The sequence below is a fragment of the Trichosurus vulpecula genome, chromosome 6 (assembly GCF_011100635.1).
Source record: "Trichosurus vulpecula isolate mTriVul1 chromosome 6, mTriVul1.pri, whole genome shotgun sequence".
Taxonomy (NCBI): domain Eukaryota; kingdom Metazoa; phylum Chordata; class Mammalia; order Diprotodontia; family Phalangeridae; genus Trichosurus; species Trichosurus vulpecula.
Window position 1 is genome coordinate 81,090,316 of NC_050578.1, and position 22,767 is coordinate 81,113,082.

At 38.3% G+C, this 22,767-nt stretch overlaps 1 protein-coding gene across 1 annotated transcript in view; it reads left to right on the plus strand.

Moving 5' to 3' along the window:
• The window catches only part of ANKRD17 (ankyrin repeat domain 17), a 111,962-nt gene that overhangs the window by 37,951 nt on the left and 51,244 nt on the right, over positions 1-22,767 (plus strand). Inside the window, exons 6-13 of the mRNA XM_036764975.1 lie at positions 773-1,006; positions 3,857-3,951; positions 13,096-13,333; positions 14,586-14,777; positions 15,160-15,269; positions 19,106-19,193; positions 21,572-21,699; positions 22,436-22,579. Of these exons, the coding sequence (XP_036620870.1) occupies positions 773-1,006; positions 3,857-3,951; positions 13,096-13,333; positions 14,586-14,777; positions 15,160-15,269; positions 19,106-19,193; positions 21,572-21,699; positions 22,436-22,579 (1,229 nt within the window). The remainder of the gene's footprint in view (positions 1-772; positions 1,007-3,856; positions 3,952-13,095; positions 13,334-14,585; positions 14,778-15,159; positions 15,270-19,105; positions 19,194-21,571; positions 21,700-22,435; positions 22,580-22,767) is intronic.

Below are 22,767 nucleotides of genomic sequence, written 5' to 3' on the forward strand. Positions count from 1 at the left end.
AGTACATGTGTCAAGTGTCTGAAGCCGGATTTGAACTCAGGTTCTCCTGACTCCAGGGCCGGTGTTCTACTGACTGTGCCACCTAGCTGCCTCTCTTGTATTTCTTTTGAGAATTATTTTCCCTGTGCTTGTGTTTTTTTAAGCATTAAAAAAATACGTAAAAGATTCACAAGCTGAGATACGAATTGGTAAATACAGTTTCGAACACTTATTTTATTTCAAAAGAAAAATATCATTTTGATGCATTGTGAGATTTTCAGTTCATGTAAACTTTGACTAGCCTGAGGTTATCAGTCACTAATCTTCCATAAAGTGGCAGTGTCTTGGAAGAATGGTATGAATTGTTGTGTTGGTTAAAGTCTACAGAATCTAGTCATTTTGTACTAGATGAAGAACTTTCTAATTAAAACAATAAAATCTTGATGAAAGACTAATCTATGGGACTTTTGTTAGAAAAAAGACCAGCTGTTTTTGCCTTTTCTGAAGCTCACAGAGTTTTATTCACGGATCCTGAGAACATACTCCAGTTTTCCAGGTATATCTGACTTAATTTTAAGCAGAGAAGGATTTAGGTAGTATATCTTAAGGAAATAAAATCCAGTGTAGTCAGGATTTAAGACTGTGTTAACTGTAACATTACAGATACACAAAACACCCACACCACACCACACACACACCACACAAATACTCCCTATCATTTCTGGTGCCTTGTTTCTTGTTAAATTTTTTTCTTTTATTAGTAACTTTACCCTTTTTTCCCCCACTAAACTAGGAAATACAGCACTCACATATGCCTGTGCTGGAGGCTATGTAGACGTTGTAAAGGTGCTCTTGGAATCTGGTGCTAGTATTGAGGACCATAATGAAAATGGTCACACTCCCCTTATGGAAGCAGGAAGTGCTGGTCACGTGGAAGTAGCCAGGTTGCTGCTGGAAAATGGGGCCGGTATCAATACGCATTCCAATGAATTTAAGGAGAGCGCGCTTACATTAGCTTGTTACAAAGGTAGGATATACAATCTTTATTTTAGAAAAAATGAAAATTTACTTTTGACTTTTATGTTATCACTTTATTTTTAGTAAAGAATAAAATAAAATACATCCTATAGTATAGAGTTACTTTGTAAATAAAATGTTTGAATTGGTTCTCAGTGAATAAACATTGCTTGAAGTATGGCTTCAGGTACAGAATTTATTTTACTTTCTCTTGACCAAGGCAAGTAAAACGTAATGGAGCTAATCTTTGGATGACAAAAAAATACTGAGTGTTTTTAATTCTGATCATTGTAGCCCATGGCATAAAATGGCCATGCATGTTAATAATATACTGCCTTAATTTGACAAAAGTCTTAGAAGTTTAGGTAATAACTCAGAGTAGCCTTTTGACAATTGTGGGCATATAAATGGCATTTAACCCAGAAGTTTTTGGGTTCTTTTTTTTTAAGACTATCCACTAAAAGCTGGAGATCCACAGGTTATTGACACCCAGTATTAGTTAGTTTTGTGGTTCTGTGAATGTGCTCATTGATTCATGATAGTTGCAAAAACTGAGTTGCTCTATGGGAAAAATAAGAATCAACAGGGAAAGGAAACAAAAGAGATAAGAAAAGAAAAGGTGGAAGGAAAAAGTCATTTGACTGCAAAATCAGAGACAGATAGTGACTTTGGCATGTATCGGACCCTTTGACCCCGAAAAAATGGGCAAAACTCTGCAGTGTCTACGAACTTCATTGGCACTCAAGGGTGTCTTGGAGACAGCTGTGATAATATAGTAAAAGCCCAGAGCTGGGAGCCAAATGAGCAAGTGTTCTAGCCCTGCCTGTGGACCTGACCAGTCACTTGTGTGACCAGGGGTCACTTCACCTCTGTGTTTCAGGTTAGACCCGATGTTGATGATGGTTAAAGCCCCTTTAAAGTAGCTCTAAATGCTCTAATTCTACAACTGGCCTGTTCTGTGATTGGCACTGTCAATACTGGACAGCTTTGAGGGGTCCAAGTAGCACTGCGTCCTTCCCCAAGGATATCATTTGGCCCAGAAGCCCACTAAATACCCCACATGGCATCGTAGGACAAACAAATATTTGAGATGAGCCCATATACAGCGTTGCAATAAACAATCCTCAGTAGCTCCAATGTCTAGGCAGCATGTTTTGTTGTGATAGATATCAGATCTTCATTTTCTTTGGCAAACCCTCCCCAAACCACTCCCAAAACAACATTGGGCTTAGTAAACCAGGTGTGAGAAGATGACAGTTATCATTCACTGTGCAATAGAAGCAAGCTAGAATAGAATTCAATAAATATTTGCTGATATTATTGGGGGAAAAAATAGCAAAATGGGGTTAGGCTTAGTATAGAATCCATACCAAAATTTCCTCAAGAGAAAGGGTAGAAACAAAAGTAACTGATCTTAAGGAAAAAAGATTTGTATATGCAAAATACAAAAGATTTTTAGGGCCAAATGTAGTAGAACCCAGTTACATAGGTTTCCTAATGAGACAATGGAACTGGCATTTCAGACTAATGAAGCTGGATTGTTTTAAGACTAGCTGTAGCTGGTCAAAATTAGTTGTTGAATAATTTTGTGACTTTCTTAGAAAACTCATTTCATTGTGTCGTTTCTGCCTACAACAATGATGATGAGATCGATCTGTTTTTGCTAATGCTTGCCAACTTCTGCTATACCATGTACTAAAGAATGAGTTGTGGTTAGGCTGTGCCTTGTTTTTAGATGGAGCGGAATAATCATGAGTATGAATAATTTGAAACTGACCTAGGGGTATCAGTGGCTCATTGTGTTGCTTATGCGGTAATGATAATCTGGATCTTGCAAGACAAGGCAAACAGTTTTTGGAGGGTTAAGACATGAACTTGGGAGAAGAGATTACTTTTGATTTAGTAATTTTATAGAAAATTACCATTTTATGCTGCATTGTAGGTAATAAAACTGCATGTTTTGCATTCCACCTTTATGAGAATGAGCTAAGTGGCTAAAAAAGCAAGCTTGACAAGGGACTTTTTAAAAACAGCAAAGGATATCCCTTGTGGTTAGTATGTTTTTGCTATAATAAGTCGTCTGTATCCACAACTTCCACAATACAGTATAATTATCAATGTGTGTGATTTCATTGTAAAAATATCAATGAGTATTTATTAAGCACCTACTATGTGCCAGACACTGTGCTACAGTGCTCTGTTTGTTAAGTGATCTGGAAAATTGACTCATCTAGACCTGTAGTCCTTAAGTCAAATGAATGAGAAATTAACTTTATTTACCTTTTTACACATTTAATTATTGTTCCCCATGATAAATATATTTAGTAATACTTGAATGGGGTTATTTGAGGCCTTTGTTCTAGAAATTGATAAATATTGTTTCAAAGTAATTTGTTATTCAACTTGCAAATGGAGTGTGCTTCAAAAACTCATTTATATATTGGTTAATTGGGATTTGAAATTAATTTCTGCAGAGAAATAGTATTAAACAATGTTAGGCCCCCAGACTATCTCACAAAAGCCTCTTAATCCTCTCATGTTTAGTTGAAATTATAGTATTTCCAGCATTGCTACCGAAAGGCAGCTAGGAGAGGGAACAGTATCAGAAGGAAAAATCTGCTCTGGTTTGAACTTCAGTGGCAGCCGAATAAATAATGTGTTGGTAGAGAGAAGAAATTTGGGTCTTTCATAAATTACTTGCTGCTAGCTGACTTTGCTGCCCTTGTAATTAAATTCTGCATTTAAATTAAACTCAACCTCTGAAATAAATTTAATGGCAACTGTTCTTTTTACTTTATTTGTTCTACTTATGAGTGATGGAGAATTATTTTTTAAGTAATTTGATCTACTTTTGGTTTAGGTCACTTAGAAATGGTGAGGTTTCTGCTTGAAGCTGGTGCGGATCAAGAGCATAAAACAGATGAAATGCACACTGCCTTAATGGAAGCCTGCATGGTAAGACTGGTGAACCATATATGATAAACATTGGTTTTGATGAGTTAGGGTGAAATGTGTCTAGTCATCAAGAATCCCATCAAACTATTATTAGTTTTCTCATTCCTTAGGGCTAGTCCAGATAGTCCAAAGATTTTCATTATGATCTAAATACAGTTTGCTCCTAGCCAATGAACCCTGTATGTTCTGTTCTCTTTAGCTTGGCTTGTTCATAATAGATTTGAAACTAGGAAAGTTTTGGAAAGCATAGTCTAAATTGGGCTATGATATCAAACTCTTCTATGGAACTACCACAAGAATCTTTCTTAACCATTTTAAATCACAAAAATCAAAATTAGATGCAGCTATGAAAAAGAATACATTTAGTTAGACAACTTGTGGGCCGTGGAAGGAAAAAACGTAATGGTGCCTTTTTGTTTTCATTGGTCAGGGGTGAGTATGATGTTCATGTTTTTCCTTTCATGTTGGCTTTCTTTCCTCTCTTTTTTCTGCGTAGAAGCTTATGTGTATAGAGGTGTGATTCCTGGTTTTTCACTGCAGGCCAACTCCTCTATTGGTGGGGGCAGAGCTTTAGAATATTGTATTTTGAACAAGAATCCATGAGCAGAATAGCTCGTTGTCCATTTTTTATTCGTCCACCAACTGGCTGGTAGGTCAGCTAGCACTGGCTCAGGTCTTAAGTCCCTCCTGCACACTATTTGCACATAAAAATTGTGAGGGGCCAGAGAAAGGACTCCCTCCTTCTAGGGTCTCACAGGAGGCACAGCATCTATGACACATTATGACAGTTGCCCCTTGGCAAGACCTACATCCACAGTTCTGGGGACCTTGGGCTGAGTTGCAAGATATTCATTCCATGTCCTCTACAAATTAGTACCACCCTGTCTTTCCAGCCTTATCTTATGGTATGCTTTATATCCTAGCCAGATGGCTGCTCACTGTCCCTAGACACATCTTGAACTGATCGCCCAGCCTTATTCTGCATGCCTGGAATAGCTTTTATTCTGCTCTTTGTCTTGTCGAACGCGCACCAGTTTCGTGAAAGATCTCCAAAATGCCACCTCTTCTATATAGCCACTTCAGATCCATTATTTTGTTAACGACCTCCCAACATAGACCTCAGCATCCCGCTTTGTTTTTAACCACTCAAATGCCTTACATTGTGTGTTATGGTTGTTTGCTCTTATGTTAGAATATAAGGTGCATGAGTGCAGGAATTCTTTTCTAATTTTCATTGTCTTCCAGAACTCAGTATGGCATTCTGTAGATAGTAGGGGCGTCTGCATAGACTTAATTCATAGTCAGTTTCTAGGAGGATACTTCCATTTCTTTGTATACCACAAACAAGGGAACATTGTCAATATGTATGTGTTGTAGGTGGAACATATCAGTCCCACTGGATCTTTTCCATGTAGCAAACATGCCTCATTTGGGGGGAATTGAGAGTTTTAGTTTTCATCATCACTTCTTGGACAAGCCTATGGCTTGATTGGAGTAGCACATGGTTTATTCGTCTTTGGAAATGTTCAATGTAATTTGATTATGTTTTTTTGTACACTAACATATATAAATTCATCCAATTCTTTATTTCCAATTTATCCTGCCTATAGCTTGCTTTGTGTATATATTTGTTTGCATGTTGTAAGCTCCTCAAGGGCAGGGACTGTCTTTTGCCTCTGTTTCTATCCTCAGTGCAATGCCTGGTACATAGTAGGTGCTTCATAAGTGCTTATTGATTATTGATTGAAAAATTGTAGAGATAAAATCAAGGTCTCATGACTTGATTGAATGCGAGGAATTAAAAAGAGAAAAGATTCAAGTATGACTCTTGAGGTTATAAGTTAGGGTAATGAGGAGGTTGGCATTAATGCCTAATAGGAGGTGAATTTTGAAGGAATGTTGATTTCAACATTGAACATGTTGAGTCTATGACGGTCCAGCAGGAAGTTGTTCTTTGAAGACTTGAGTTCAGAAGAGAGCTTAGGGCTAGACTTAAAGATTTGGGGATCATTTATATAGAGATATCAATTGAATCCAGAAGGAACTAATGAAATCTTTTGGAGAGTGTAGAATAAGAAGTAAACAGGTTTCAGTATTAAACCTTGAGGAATAATGGTAATGCTTAAGGTAAAAAAGATGCATATTAAGCTAGCCAAGGAGACTAAGTGGAGCAGTTAGAAGAGAGGAGAACCGAAGAGTCTATTGTCATAGGAGCAAGCAAAGTAGAGTATCGAGGAAGGAGGGAGTGGAAATTAAAGATATCAAAGCAGCAGAAAGACGAAGAATAAAGCCTGAAAATTAGAAGAGGCTCTTGAATTTTGCAGTGAAGAGATCGTTGGTGACAGGAAGGTTGGAGATGGGAATGGGCCATAGTGGAGGCACTGGAGACAGTGAGGATCACATGAGAGGATGGTTGCTCAGTGTCCTTCACACAGTGAGTGCTGCATAACTGTTAGCTACTGCTGCTACCACTACTGTAGTCATCATCATCATCACCAGCACCACCACCGTCTTGGAGAGGAGAAAAATAGGGTGATAATTTGAATGGGGATGGAAGATTCAAGAGAAGATCTATTTTCAGTTTGTAGGAGGCATGAGCCTGCGTGTAGGTAGCAGGGAAATTTTATTGAAATGTTCTTTGAGCCTGTTGTTTCAAGATTTTGTAAATACCTTAATATGTGTCTTAGGCCTTTCATGATTTTAAAATTTTTTATCCTGTTTCCTCTTCCCCACCCTCTCCCTTTTTCTGAATGGAGAAGTCTTATATTCAGTGCTTTTTCTGATAAAACTAGACAGTCCTTGTGATCATTTTAGTGTTCTCCACTTTAGCTCTTCTCTGGTCTCATTTTTGCAAGTTCAAGCAACCAAAGTTGCACTTGGTCATTCAGACAGATACAGTGTGAAGAGAATTGGATTTGAAATCAGGAGACCCAGCCCATTTATGACACCTGCTGTTTGACCCTGGTCAAATTAGTTATCCTTTCTGGGTGTCATTTTGCTTATGAGTAAAATGAGGAAACTGGACTGGGAATTTCTCTAAGGACCCTCCAGCTATGTTCAGGGACTTTTTTTTAACTCGGAAAAATGTTTTTGATATCTTTTGTTTTTGCATCCTTTATATTTTCCGGTATGACCACCCCTACCCCTTTTTCCAGAGAGCTATCTCTTAAAACAAAGAATAAAAAAACCTCATGAACTGATAAGCAAAACTAAACAGTATAGATTGTATGCAGTGTTCCTTGTCTCTGTAAAGAAGTTGAGGAAGTGCTTTCTCTGAAGTTATTTAAGAGATTCGTTATAATTTAACAGTATTTAGTTTTTCTCCTGCAGTATTCAATTTTTATTTTTTCTTTTCATTTACATTGTTATTGTGTAATATTTTTTCTGTTGTTTGCTGTGCATCAGTTAATATAAGTCTTCCCATTTTTCTCTGTATTTATCATATTCATTATTTCTTACATTCATGTTCCACAGACTTTCTTAGGTGTTTCCTAATCATCAAGGATTTGTTTGTTACTAGTTGCTAAAAGTGATAGTTTAAATATTTTGATGTGTAAGGGGTTTTTTGGGGGGGGCGGGCGGGGGTATTGCCTTCCTTGGGTTACGTGTCTAGCAGTGAGATCTCAGTAAAAGGATGACATTTTAGTCACTTTCTTGGCAAAATTTGAAATTACTTTCCAGTACAGTTGAATCAATTTTCAGTTCTACTGACAAAGTACCATCAAGCATGGAGTCCCTTTTAAGTATGAATAGTTTGAATATTTGTCAGAATTTATCCCATAGGCTTCTGTCCATTCACAAAGATCATCTTAAGAGTTTCTTAGAGGCCATCTGTTTTCTTTGGCCTTATCAATACCTGGAAGAACAGCTTCATGCCATCTGTACTTGAAGATTCACTGGATACTTCCCCTTTTCCAGATAATATATAGAATTTTTTTGAAAAACTTTTCCTGGTACCTGACAATCCCTAGAGTGCTTTCTGTTTTTCATGTTATCCTATCACTAAGCCAGCTTCCAAGCCCATGTGGACATAGCCCTCTTCTCCACTCCTTCCTTCTCTGTGTGAAATACCACAGTCTTGTGCTCTTCTCTGCTCTAGAGTTTAAAATTGCACTTGAAAGTTTTTGACAACCTGTATATTATGATCACATTAAAATTTACTATTCTGTTGCACTAGCTCCCCAATTTAACTGGCTCCCCAGTATAATTTTTAGAAATCTTTTGATATCTTTTATTGTTATCATATCTCAAAATATTCCTTCCCCACTCCAAATTTTTTTTTATAACAATGCATACAAAAGAGTTTGAAGAAAAAAACAAAACAGTTCAATTTTGACATCTATAAAGAAGGGGGGAGGTGGGCGAGCTCTCACCTCTTTTCTTAGATCTGTCCAAACTCCCAAAGCACTGGATTAGGAGTATATCTATAAATTGAGATCGGGTCATCAGAAGGTACCATTGATATTTTGTTTGGCTTATCTTCTCCAGTGGTAATCTGTATTGGCTTTGTGGCCTCTTTTTTATATGTTGGCTCTCTCTTCTGACCTCTGCCTGACTCAAGGCAATCCTCTGGTAATTTATGTTCAATATTAGAATGAAATGAGTCATTCATAGGCTGTCCAACAGGTAACCATAGCAATAGGTTGGCCTGCTTCAAGATTCCTCCCAGATCCATTCTATTCTCCATTCAGCCATCAAAGTGATTTTCCTAAAAAATAGATCAGACCGTGTGTGTGCGAATATGACACACATGCACACACACACACTCCATCACACCATCCTCCTTCACTCAGTAACCTCCATTAGCTCCCATTCATCTCTAGGATCAATACAAAATCCCTTTGTCCTAACTAAAATTCCACCTTCTATGGGAAGCCTTCCCCAAACCCTCTTAATTCTAGAGCCTTCCTTTTGTTAATTATTTCCTAATTATTTTGTATGTAGTTTGTGTGTATTTGTTTGCTTCTTGTCTCCCCATTAGATGTAAGCTCCTTGAGAGTAGATACTGTCTTTTGGCCTTTTCGTACCGTGGTGTTTAGCACAGCTCCTGGAATATACAGTAGGCACTTAATAACTGACTGAGTAGCAGGAGAAGGGTACTCAGCAAGGAAATACCAAAACATTGCTCTTGTTAAAGTCCTCTGAGGGACTGCCCCTCCTTCTGTGGCAGGACTGTGTAGATGCATTCATGTTCCTGGTGCTGCCAGAAAACCAGCTATCTCCCAACAGTTCTATCCCTTTGTCTTCCAAAACTTTCCTGGAGAAGTGTTGTACTAGAAGTATTTTGGAGGGGCCAAATTATCTTGAATAAGGGGCTGCATCGGGCCTGGCCCTGCTGTGCCTATTTTGGGACCTGCCTTGGCCCCCTGTGCCCTTTGCCTTCTCTTTCTTTGGAGAACATCCCTCCACCTAGTGTTTGAGTGAGGAGTTGCCCTTCTAAGTGCTCTACAATGTCAATGCAAATAGTTACTGCTGAGACTAGGAATGTCTAATTTAGAAGTATCCACCTTTACTCTGAGAAAAGCACAGAACAAAATCAAAAGCAGGACAGCCAGGCTTGGAGGCCTGTGTATTTGCAAGTAATTGTCATTTCTGCTAGAGTGGGGGAAGCCAGCTTGGTGGGTGGGGCCCAGACTTTCCGAGGGCTCGTTTTTGGGAGTCTGAGAGAATTGCTTATAGTTATTGAGCAAGCTTGCATTCGGCACCCCTGTTCTCAGGAAATCAGCTGGGGTATTGATTGATCCATTCTCCATAGCTCTAATTCTGCAAAGGTCTCTGAGCTCCTGGGGAGCTTTAAGCATTGGCCTTTCAAGTGCCTTCCTTTACTGCTTGCACCAAACCTTCCTTTACTGCTTGCACCAAACCATCTGGCACAATTCTGGTTGTCCTCTCATTCCAAATGAAAAAAAAAAAAACAAGACAAGACAAAACAAAAAAAACCCACCAAAATGGTTTTTTCAGCACAGTTAACAGTCTTAAATTACCATGAATCCGTCTCCCTTGATTTGCTTTCTTTTAGTGTTAGACAGTCCCTCTTGACACCTGCCAAATATATACAAGACTGGGGACTGTTGGTTTAACTCCATCATTATGTCCAAAAAGCCATTTAAAACCAAACAGTTTTTTCTCCATTCAGATATAAATGACTCCCTTCAAGATGAGCAGGTTCTTCTTTTGATGGATCACACTTGAGGTAATTAGGTGATGGCCATGAAGAATACAGAGGCATCTGGTTCCCCAGCTAACGTTTGTCCTTTTTTATTGGGGAGAAAAATGCTTTCAAAGAACCTTTCTGGCTGATTCGAAGATAATTGAGTTCTGTGACAAACCTCCCCAATAAAACTTGAAGGTGCCTTAATTTGTGGGGCTAGGCCAGCCAGGGATAGCTCAGCTTGTGGGCCTAAAAGACAATTTTCCTGCAGATTCTGTTCTTAGGGACTTCTAGGTGGCACTCTAGTGCATAGAGTGCTGAGCCTGAAGTCATGAAGACACATCTTCCTAAGTTCAAATCCAGCCTTAGATATTTACTAGCTGTGTAGCCCTGGCTAAGTCACTTAATCCTTTTTGCCTCAGTACCTTCATCTGTAAAATGAGCTGGAGAAGGAAAGGGCACAGCACTTCAGTATCTCTGCCAAGAAAATTCCTAAAAAGGGGTCATGAAGAGTAGTACACTATTGAAATGACTGAACAAACAAACAAAATACCTCTGTTCTTAAAGACTTAGTATATTCATTTCTTCTTGTTGAATGGCCACAGTTTACTCCCTAATTTCCTTGGGGAAGGGGGCAGAGTGAACCACTCTCCTTAGAAGCATCACTTAAAACTCATCCTGAAGCCTAGAGGCTAATCCAAGCTCACCTTCCTCTGCACTGCAGTCCCCTGCTTCAGCATGATCGTTGTTTTCCAATTCTGCATGACTCAGTTGTTTTGAACTGGGCCTGACTCAGGCAGGTAATGAGATACCCAGAGATCATTCAACAATTAACAAAAAGATTTATTTAGCCAAAACCCTCGACAGAGTGCTTTGCTTGCGATACCCCAGTGGGGAAAGATAGATTTGGATTGGAATTTCAGAAAGTGAGACCGGAATTCTTCTCTTGACTGAGTTTCTTATCTTTCAATAGATGCTGTCTTTGAAAATTCTACCATAGATATTTTTAATTTTAATCAAGTATAATTTTCTTGAGACACTTCCTTTCTTTCCTTAAGAACCTACAAACGCTTAGACTGTTTAGTCTGGTATTCAAGGCCTTCTAGCATTTCAAACTACATCTCTTAGTATTTCAGAAAATGAATTTTCTGCTACTACTCTATGAGTCTTCTTTATGTTCTCATTCTGTTTACTTCCTTTGGTGCTGCTGTCTTTTTATGCTTACCCCCTTTACTTGGAGTGTTCTTCATCGTCTTCACTTATCCTGATCCTTCTGAACCTTTAGTGTTCATCCCAAATCACTAGATTTTGAGAGTTGGGAAGGACGTCTGTGGTTATCTAATCCAACCCTTACCTGAAAGGAATAGCTGACAAGTCCTCTTAAACCTTTAGGAAAGGGCGATCCTTGGTCCTAAATTTATCCTCCAGTTTGTTACTTATTTCTTCTAGTTTTATATCATATCCAAATTTAATAAGCATTTCATCTGTGCCTTTATCCATGTCATTGCTATAAATGCTAAACAGCACAGATCCCTGGATACCGTCTGCCAGGTCTGCTGTGTACATTTTCACCAGGTGTCAAAGCAGCCCCATGAACTTTGGGATAGCTGTAGGTAGAAGTTTTTCCTTACATTAAATCCGAATTTGCGTCTACACAGTTTCTACCTATTGCTTGCACGCACTGATGAAAAGCAGAACAAGTCCAATTCTGCTTCCATGTGATAGCTCCTTGGCTATTTAAAAAAGTTCTCATGTTCTCCAAGTCTTTTCCTCTGGCTAAACGTGCTCAGTGTGACATGAACTCAAGGCCCTATACCATACTGATTCTTCTCTGGAGGTTTTTCAGTTGAGGGGCATCCTTCTCAAACTGGGGTGTCTGGAATTCAGCTCCCTATTCCAGGTAAAGCCTGAGAAGGGCAGAGTACCAAGGCACCATCACTTCCTAGATGTCACATCACAGTGAGACTGCAGTCTGTTAAAACCCCTCAGTCTTTTTCAGTCAAACGTTATGAAACTGTGCCTTCTCCATCTTGTACGTAGGAAGTTGATTTTAAACTCAAGTGTAAATAAAACTTTTCATTTTTCCTCATTGAATTTCATTTTATTTAATTCTGCCCAATGCTTCTACCTGTCAAGATCTTTTTGGATCCTAACTCTCACATCCAGTTTGTTAGCTATGTCTTTCAGCTTTCTTATGTCACTTGCAAATCTGATGAGCATTTCATCTATGCATGTCTTTATCCATGTCAGTGCTAAAAATGTTAAACAGCACAGAGCCAAGCACAAATCCTTGGATACTGCTGCTAAGCCTGAACTGTACTTCATCATCTTCTCCTTAAGAATAGCTTTTTAAAAAATGTAGACTGTGGACATTATCCCCCTTCATTTGCCAATTCAGGAAGGGAAATCAGGTTAGTATGGCATAGCTTGTTCTTGATGAAGGCACACTTTTTGTAACCACTGCTTCCATTTTTATCCTAGGATTTTCCTACTAGTATCAGTCAGTTAAATTATATACTATGTAGAACACTGGACATACGAAGAGAGGCTGAAAACAATCCTTGCTTGCGGTGAACTTAGTCTAATGGGGCAGACAAGTACATATAAAAATAAGCCTGGCATAAATATGAAGCTAATATTTAAAGTTAAATACAAGATAGTTTGAGAGGGATTGCTTTAGCAGGTAGAGCTGTATTTCAAAAGAAGAAAGGGGCTCTCTGTAACACAACGACTTTAAAGTTCATTTTAAAAATTCGTATAGCATTCAATCACAGATTTTTGCATTTGGTAATATACCACCTCATGTTTGATTGTTTCTTATTTCACTGTTGTCTGCACAGTCACATTGTACTCTTCATTAGCGATAAACCATATCTTCTATTTCTTTGGTCCACTGCCTCCTTTCCCTCTTCTTCAAGCCATATAGTTTTTTAGTCTTCATGTTAACTATATCTAATGCTCTTTTGTAACTTCCTCCCTTCTTTTGTGCCCAGGATGGCCATGTTGAAGTGGCCAGGTTACTTCTTGACAGTGGTGCACAAGTGAATATGCCTGCTGATTCATTTGAGTCCCCACTCACTTTAGCTGCCTGTGGGGGGCACGTGGAGCTAGCAGCACTGCTCATCGAGCGAGGAGCCAACTTGGAAGAGGTCAATGATGAAGGTTATACACCACTCATGGAAGCAGCTAGAGAAGGGCATGAAGAGATGGTGGCCTTACTTCTGGGTCAAGGTAACTATCAGTTCATAAACACACAAGTTGTGAAAAGATATAAACTAGAAGTTAATGGGATATTTTAAGGCTGTGAATATAGCAGATTTCCATTACTTTTTCTATAGGAGTTAACTCAGTAAATAGTTTACAACATACTTAAGAAACTTGCTGAAAGTGAGCTTAATGCAGGTGGGAAGAGCCTTGGATTTGGAATCAGAAGATCCAAGCTCAAGTCCTGACTGCCGTTGACTTTCTGTCTCACCTTGGAAAAATCAGTTAATCTTGCTTCATTGAGAGGCTAAACTAGGTGATTTCTCTGGTCCTTCCTAACCCTAAATCTAAGATCCTCCTGTCCTATGATCCAATGTAGTTCAATTCAATCTTGTTGTAGTAAAAGTTTGAGACATTCCTGTTGTCATTTCCTCCCTTCCCCCTTTCATTATTGATATTTTTGATAATGCTTCATTTTCACAATAGAAAGAAGTAAATATTTTTTCAATCTTTACTTCCATGCTGATACAGTTTTCTTTTGTCACATGGTTAAATGTACACTTCTTTGAAGTCCACTCTTGAAATAAAGGATGTGTGAGAAATTTTCATTGTCTTTTTAAAGTATAAGAAAAAAATGTTTTTCATTCTTGCCCAATTTTAAATATTACCTCCATTTAATTTTTTTGGGAAACAGAAATGTGTTATTGGATAAAGTCTGTTGAATTTGATTTATGGCTTCTATCTGCATGAATTTTATCTGATTTCAGAATTGAAATTTTGAATGCTCCAGTTTAATCTATTCAAAATATAATCTTTCGTTGTGGGTTTGGATGGATAAATGAAATGCTTATATGATTGCAATTGTTATTTTGGGGAAAATTAGTTGTACAAAACATTCCCGTGTCATTTTTTGTATTGGTTTATATAGGGCTGTTTAATGATATTCTTACTGTTTTAAAAAATACTTGGTCATGAGCCATTTTTCTTATGTTTTCTAATTTTTTTTCTACTTATTTTTTTAGCCCTTGGCCATCCTAATTTATATTTCCAGTGGTTACACAGAGCATTCACATAAGATGCAATACGTAGGATTGTTTTGTCTATATAGAATATTTTAATAGTATTCTTCGATAATTATATACTCACTATATTTAGCTTAATATTTTACAGTATTTAAATCAGTTATTAAGTGGGTTTTTTTAAAGGAAAAGTCATTTTATGAATCTCTTGAACAAATACAGTTTTTAATTAATTGGGATACTGTGTCTGTTTACTAAAGGAGCTAATATCAACGCACAGACAGAAGAAACCCAAGAAACTGCCTTGACGTTAGCTTGCTGTGGAGGTTTCCTTGAAGTGGCAGATTTTCTCATTAAGGCAGGAGCTGACATCGAATTGGGCTGTTCTACCCCTTTGATGGAAGCTGCTCAAGAGGGCCATTTGGAATTAGTCAAATACTTACTAGCAGCAGGTAGGCATTTAAAAAGAATTACAGTATTTTACATATGTATGTATATATGTATATGCTTTATTTCAGGAAAAATCTTGTAATGGATTATCTTACTGAGAATTTTACGACCTCTTTGTTATATGAAGTATATGTTACATAAATTATTTTCTGCATATTATAGATTAAGTGGTGACTCTACCGTAGTATCAGAAATCATAAAACAATAATAGTGCTTTTAGTAAGCTTCCTTTTCAGAAAAAGGAATCTGTAAAAATGTTTCAAATAATCAAATTATTTGTTATTTCATCTAAGAGGATGGGGCTTGTCCCTAGAAAATTTGACTGTATTTTATATATTTACTGTATTTTATATGAAAGTAAAATATTGTTTATTGTTGCTTCAGGGGCGAATGTACATGCAACAACGGCAACAGGAGACACAGCGTTGACATACGCTTGTGAGAATGGACACACAGATGTAGCAGATGTGTTACTTCAGGCAGGAGCAGATTTGGTAAGCTCTCTTGCCTTCTTTCAATCTTGATTTGAGAAAGAGAAAAAAAAAAGCTAATTAAAAGATGGATTTAAGTCACCCAAATCAATGAACAAGTGTTTATAATTATCACGTGCTGTGCACTGAGCTGAGCCCCAGCGTTACAAACGCAAGCAAGCAGACAAGACATTGACCTCCAGGAGCTTAGCTTTTGATGGGGGAAGAGAACATACCTTTAGTGCAAACAATACTCCCAACAATAATCCTTTCCACTGCATCCTTGACAAGTGCTCAGCCAGTCTTAGCAATACTATTTCTAGGTCTGTATAACAAAGAGACCCACAAAAAAGGGAAAGGGGCTTATTTGTACAAAAATCTTTATAGCAGCTCTTTTTGTAGTGACAAAGAATTGAATATTGAGGTGATGCTCATCAATTGGGGAATGGCTGGTTTAAAGAGTATCCACAGTTTTATAGTCCTTTGGGCATAGTTCCAAACTGTTCTCTAGAATGGACTGACCTCCCTTCCCCTCTCTCTCCCTCCCTCCCTTCCTCCCTCTCTCTCCCCCTCTTTCCCTCTCCTCCTCCCCTTAAAATTTGACTCAGCTTTTTATGTATTTGACAAATGAGGCTGTTATTAGAGAAACTTGTGAAAACAAAATTAGGAAAATGCAGTCTTTCTGATTATCTTTCATTTATGAGTATTTTTGCTTTTGCTTTGTCTGAGATCATGATGTCCACCCCTGTGCTCTTCACTTCAGCTGAAGCATAATAGACTCTGTCCCAGCCCTTCATTTCAGTTCTGTTTGTCTTTCTTTTTCAAGTGTGCCACTTGACCACAGCATATTGCTGGATTCTAGTTTCCAGTGCATTCTGCTTTCCCCTTCACTTCCACAGGTTAGCTCGTCTTATTCACGCTGACAGTTGTGGTCACTAGCTGTGCATTTCCCTCCATCCCATTATCTCTCCCCTCCCCCCCACCCCCCTAATCTTGCATCTCTTCACTGAATGTTTGTACTTTCCCATTTGGCCTTTTCTGCTTTTAGAGGAGTTCTCTTCTTCAGTGAACTTTTGAACCTCTTTTTACTATTAGGCCAATTCCATTTTTTAAGATGTTATTTTCTTCAGTATTTTTTGTTCTTTTATCAGGCTGTTAATTCTATTTATAATTTTCTTGCATTACTCTCACTTCTTTTCCCAATTTTTCCTCTACCACTCTTGCCTCCTTCTTTAATGCTTCCTGGGATTTTTGGAGGGCTTGCGTTCAGTTAGCATTTTTCTTTAATAAGGCTTTGTTTTAGCTGTTTTCATATTGTCTTCTTTCGAGCTTATTTATGTCTTGATCTTCTTTGCCACCAAGGTAGATTTTTATGGTCATATTATTTTTGGTCGTTTGCTCATTTTTCCAGCCTATTTCTTGACTTTGCCCTTTATGTAAAAGTTGGGTTCTGCTCAGGTGGGGTTGGGGAGGCATTGCGCCAGATTTTAGGCTTTTTTGTGTTACTGTTTTCAGAAATAGTTCTGAGGTCTGCAAGTTTTTGGGGTTCCAAGGTTATGTGATCCTGAGATGGGTGTGGTCATCATTGCCCTTCTTCTCTAAGCTCTGGTCCTTACCTAGGTAGGGGCCCTTGCTCCCCTACAGCCACTGGTGCTAGCGCTCCTCTTGACCCTTAAATTGTTACCAGGGCCTCTGGTCCTTTGTGACTGATCACAAGCACTCCTCTCTGCCCTGGAACTGCAGCCCAGAACTGACTATGGGCAGTAGAGTTGCCACTCCATGCTAGGTACGCTCAGTGCGGTAAAGAGTCCTTTGTAATCTCTTTCTGACCAGTTTATCTGACCTCCTTACTGTTTCTGGGCTGACAGCTCCCCAAGATGGTGCTGCTGTTGTGGCTGCCTCTGAGGCTCAGTACTGGTAGTGCAGATCTTTCCTGTGGACCTTCTAAATTGTCTTAGGCTGGAAAAATGTCTACCTTTGAGCTTTTGTTGGTTCTCTTGCTCCAAACTTTGATTAGAGTTATTCTTTTGAAGTTTTTTGGAGGGGATTGTTGTGAGTCCTGGCCTGTAATCTGATCTCTTGGCCCATGAGATTAGGCTTGTATGGTCTTTATGAATGCATACTTACCTCCTAGTACTTTTTTAGGAATTAACTCAAAATCTCCAGTTTTAGTTTTCATCTCATTGCTCCTTAGTCTTAGATCTTCATATGCAGCTCTGTCTTCTCTCCTGGGCTCACATCTGATACCAGCAACTACCTATTTAACATCTGAAATTGATTGTTCTGTAGCCATGTGTATTCAGCATGTCCAAAATGGAACTCATGTCTCTACTCTTTCTCTAATCCTTACCATTTTCCCGAAACACACCTTTCTCACTTATTTCTGATTCTGCTGAGTATACCACCATTCTTCCAGGTTCATCTTATCACTTCACTTTTTCAGCCACCTTCTCTCTCTGCTCAGATGGCCTCATCATCATTGTTCACTAGATTATCACTTACTTTTTCTTTGGGTATTGCCTTCGAATTAGTCTCTCCTGTTTCTCCTTTTCAGTACAGCTTCCATATATCTGTGAAATTGGTGTTTTAAAAGCACGTATCACTTCTTTGCTCTTGCAGATTTGATTTTCTGTTGCTTTTCAGGTAAAATGCAAACTCCTTGTTTAGGCACTTAGGGAGAGCCTTACACAATCAGGTTTCAACCTATATTCCCAAACATTTCCTATTTCACCTCATTTACTCTGTCTTTCAGCCACAGTGGCATACATGACAATCACTTTCATATCCCTGTGTGTCTTTTTGCAGGTTATTCCTAGAAATACATTCCCTCCTCACATGAGTTTCAGAATCTCTTGTTTTCCTTCAGAATTCAACTTAAGTGTTACTTTGCCTATTGCTATCCTCTTCCCTGCACATATTGTTTCCCTGCTATAAATAAGCTCTTTGCTAGTAGGGACTTGGAAAATTTTTATTTTATTTCCCAGCCACCCAGTTCGATAAATACTTGTTGAATGAATATTTTGTCTTTGTCTGTATGCTTGATGCATTTTCTTACCCAAGAATGTAAACTCCTAGATGAGGACAATTTTTCTTTGTATTACAAGGGGCCAGTACAGTGTAAGTGCTTGCTGAATGAATGAATGGACTTGGCAGGGAGAGGATTTAACTCTGGTGAGGGGAAACTAGGAAATGAGAAACACAGAATTAAGGAAGAAGTTACAAATAAAAAAGAAAATTTTATAGGACTAAGCAGTAAGAAGATTGTACCCATAATTCCTTCTTTCTCTTTTCTTTTCATCTCTTCTCCCCCAATCCCATTTAAGAACAAAATTCAGATTTATTTTTCAAGTTTTTGGCAATAGGGAAAGCTGTTGTAATACCTTTTTAGTATTTTTTTATTTTAGAACTTGTGAGATTTCTTATTACTTGGGCTCTCTTCTGCCCATCTGAAGTTGAGGGCACCACAATGGGGAAAGTTGAAATGAAGCAAAGGGGAAAGAGATAAGGAGAACCAAGATGAGAGACAGAAGAGAGACCTGGTGCACAGAATGAAAGGCCAATCATGTAAATGGAATGATCGCCTTCCCACCACGAGCTGGAAGATCCCTTTGGAACAGAAACTCGAGTTGGAAAATGGCGTCACATTTTTGAGCCCAAGAAGATGGATAGGAGAAAATTGGGAAAGATTTTTGGTTACAGCATTGTTCAGTGCCTTACACTTTATATTAAATCTTGAATTTAATATTAAATGTGTAGGAATAATCCTGTGCTTTCTTATTTTGGTTGTGATTTTTATTAATAATGAATGTGTTATCACAGGCAATTAGGTGCATTTGATATTTTCTTACTATTTAAAACAGGAACACGAATCTGAAGGTGGAAGAACTCCGTTAATGAAAGCTGCAAGAGCTGGTCATGTGTGTACTGTTCAGTTTTTGATTAGCAAAGGTGGGTTTTGGTGCTGGTGGAAATCTCTTTAATTAATCTATTTAAATGCAAGGGACACATGTGCCTCCATCTTCAGTGGAGATAGTAGATGGGCTGTGATGGTTATTTAAATTAAACCCCAGTAAGGAGCTTATATAAATGTATATTCAGTTCCTGGCTTTTGAACTCCCCTGCAGTAGTGTCTGTTCCTACTGGTGGTTCTGAGCAGTCACCAAATTAAACCCATGACTTGCATCTAGGTAGCTATGTGGCAGAGTGGAGGGAGTGCTGGTTCAGATTTGGGATATCTGAGTGAAAATCCTGCCTTGGCCTCTTCCTAGCTCCTTGTCAGTTAACGGGGCTGACAAACGGATCCATATCAGCGGGTTGTGGTGAGGGCCTGATGACATAAATGAGCCCTACAGCCCTGATACCCCCTAGAGGTTCCTGGGAATCCCTTCCTCAGTACTCCCTCCTCTCCGGCATCTCCCTGTTGACCCACCCTGTGGCTGACTCTGGCCTAACACAAGTGTTAGCCTTTTCTCCTTTTTTTCCCCATCTTACTCTGTCAGGATGTACCTGTTTCTTTCCCCACTGGGATGCTTTACCCTTGCTACTCTCTCCTTTCCCTTAAACTCTCCAGGAGAAAGCACAGTTTTCAGGGTAGTTTGTTTTTCTTTTGAAGCACATGTATGTGGTGCTTCAGTTCCCAAGATAACATTGCCTCTAAAGAGAAGAACAAGAAGGTAAGGTTGTTGGCATAATAGCCAGGATTAAGTGGCTAGTGGTGGGTCCTCCAGACCCCTAGAATGGAAAAGGGAGTGAGCCAGGAGGAAGCCCAGGGGTGAGAAGGGCCTCCATGGTCTCCTCAGGGAGGACTTTCTTTTTTAAGATAACTTTTTTCCTGCCCCAATTTCTCCCTTTTGAATTCGTGTTGCAGTCACTAGGGCCTGGCAAGTATGAAAGGGTGCGTCTCCTTTTCCCACGATTCCTATTAGGAGAAATTATGTTGGTGAAGTTAGATACATAAATACTTATCTCTTGGTTTTTAAGTTGGAGACTGCTTGTATTTATCACTTTATAGTTACTGATGAACCTTTACTATCATAGTTGGTACATGTCCATGATCTCTTCCTAATCAATAATTGTAATAATAGCATTATTTTAAAAATACCTGTTATTTTTATCAGTTTATCCCATATGATCTTGCAGTTTTATAGCTGAACACAGATGTAGAAATTATCTGTTACAGTTTCATCCTTTTAACAGTTGAGAAAATTGGGTCCCAAAGGGGTTAATGCTTATGTCAAGAGTTTTAATATTTAAGTACCCATTGCAATGGCAGGTAATAAGTGTTGGATTAATGCGAAGGGATGCCTGGGTCTAAAAATTAAGACATTTTAGAATAATTAAAAAGCATGTCCTGGGCCTGGAGTCAGTGAGCCATGCACTTGGCCATCTGTGTCCTTGAGTAATTCACTTGATTAAGGCCTTGGTGACTGAGAATTTGCTACAAACCCCAAAACTGGTTGTGATCCATAAGAGAAAAGTGTTTATACACTGGAAATTATCACCGAAATCACAAATTCTTTTTAAAATTGTTTAGTGAACCCCTGACACTCCTCATGTACTTGGTGACAAGTTACTTCCATCTCACAATCAATTTCCCTCTTTGTATGATGAGGGGACTGGATCATATGTTCTCTGAGCTTCCTTTTCAGCTCTTTATTGGTATTATCTTAGGATCCCATATTCTCGCCTATGCTATTGGTGCTACCGTTAAATTGCCTATCTATTATATAGGGGTAAACATGGAATTGAGAGTTAGGGAGCAGAGCCTTTGATCTACTTTTGGCATTCAAATGATCTTGCTGTGTGCTCCTGGATATGCCAGTTGTTTGGATTTCAGTTTCCTTATTTTTTGTTAATTTCTTGTTCTAATTGAATTTTGGAACCCCTTTCTCTCATTTCTGACTCCTTGATCTCCTGTATTCACTTTTTAAATTCAAATTCCTTTGATTTTTAATCTTTAGCTGAATATCCTTTTTATTTATTAGTTATACTTCCCCAATTCTGGACTTGGAATCAGGAAATACCTCGATTCAAATCCAGCTGCTGTGGCTGAATAGCTGGGAGTATGGGCAATTCCCCTAACCTCACTGAGCCCAGTAACACTTGTGACACCTTTCTCATAGTTTGACTGTAAGAATCAAATGAGGTCGCATCTGTGAAGTGCTTTGCCTGCCTCACAGGTCTATGTAATGTCAGTTACTGTGCAGTCTTCTAATGAAGCATTCTGAGCATAAATCAAGCTTCATTTGCCAGCAAAGATTTTGGACATTAACTGGGAACAAAACCCGTACTTACCTGAATGACTTTTTCAAACTTGTGTCTCTCAGGAGCCAATGTGAACAGGACCACAGCGAACAATGATCATACGGTGTTGTCCCTGGCTTGTGCAGGTGGCCACTTGGCGGTGGTGGAATTACTCCTGGCTCATGGGGCTGATCCCACTCACAGACTCAAAGTATGTAACTTAGGTGTTGAACAGAGTGTTTAAGATCCTATGTTGTTTTTAATGAAACGGCATCTTCTTGGTTTTGTGAATCAACCCCCTTCAGAAACCTTTTTACTCCTTACCAGGAGAATGTTTTTAAAGGCATAAAATACAAAGGATTTCAACTAATTATTTTTGAAATACAGTTATCAAAATATATGTATTTTTAAGACCTCCAGGTTTAAAATTCTTTAATGTTGGTAGAGAGATGAATATTCTTCCTTGATTTTTTGTTACTTTTGAAACTAGTAACAGCTATATAACAAGTCAGTAATTAGAGTTAGTGGGTTTTAGTATATAGGTTTGTAAGTACAATTAATGTAAATGTATCTTGAATACATTGAAATCAAAAGCATTGCTGCTATTTTCTTGCGGTTTTACTTCATTTTTAAATATGAGATTGCGAGAAGGCACATTTTAATAGAGAGAAAATAAAATTCAGTTTAGTTGTTGACAACTCATAAAAATGAATGCAATTAAAAAAATGAATATAATAAAATGTATGGGTTGTTAATATTTAAATTTGCAGTGTCTCAAAGCAATGCGTCTTTTTTTTACAAAACATTTTAGATGAGATGGAACTGTGTCTCAATTTGTCCTCTTCAAAATGAGATTTTCTGTGATGTCCCACATCTGATGATTTGCTTGCAAAGTAACATTTGACATAATTCCTTTTCCTCCACTGTCCATTCTTCTCCCCTTTTAGGATGGCTCAACAATGTTGATTGAAGCAGCTAAAGGTGGCCATACAAGTGTTGTTTGCTATCTTTTGGATTATCCCAATAATTTGCTCTCTGCTCCTCCACCTGATGTCACCCAGTTGACCCCCCCTTCCCATGATTTAAATCGGGTAAGAGTCAGAGCTAATGCGTTATGTATTATTTGATATTCTACAATTGATGGCTATTTTAAACTAAATTGGTTTAGCTTTTATTCACGTAGATTCTTTCTCCAGACTAATTTTCCATATGCTTTTTGATTAACATTTACAATTTAGTAATTGTTACATTTTGCTCTTTTTTAGTTCTGCTATCGTCA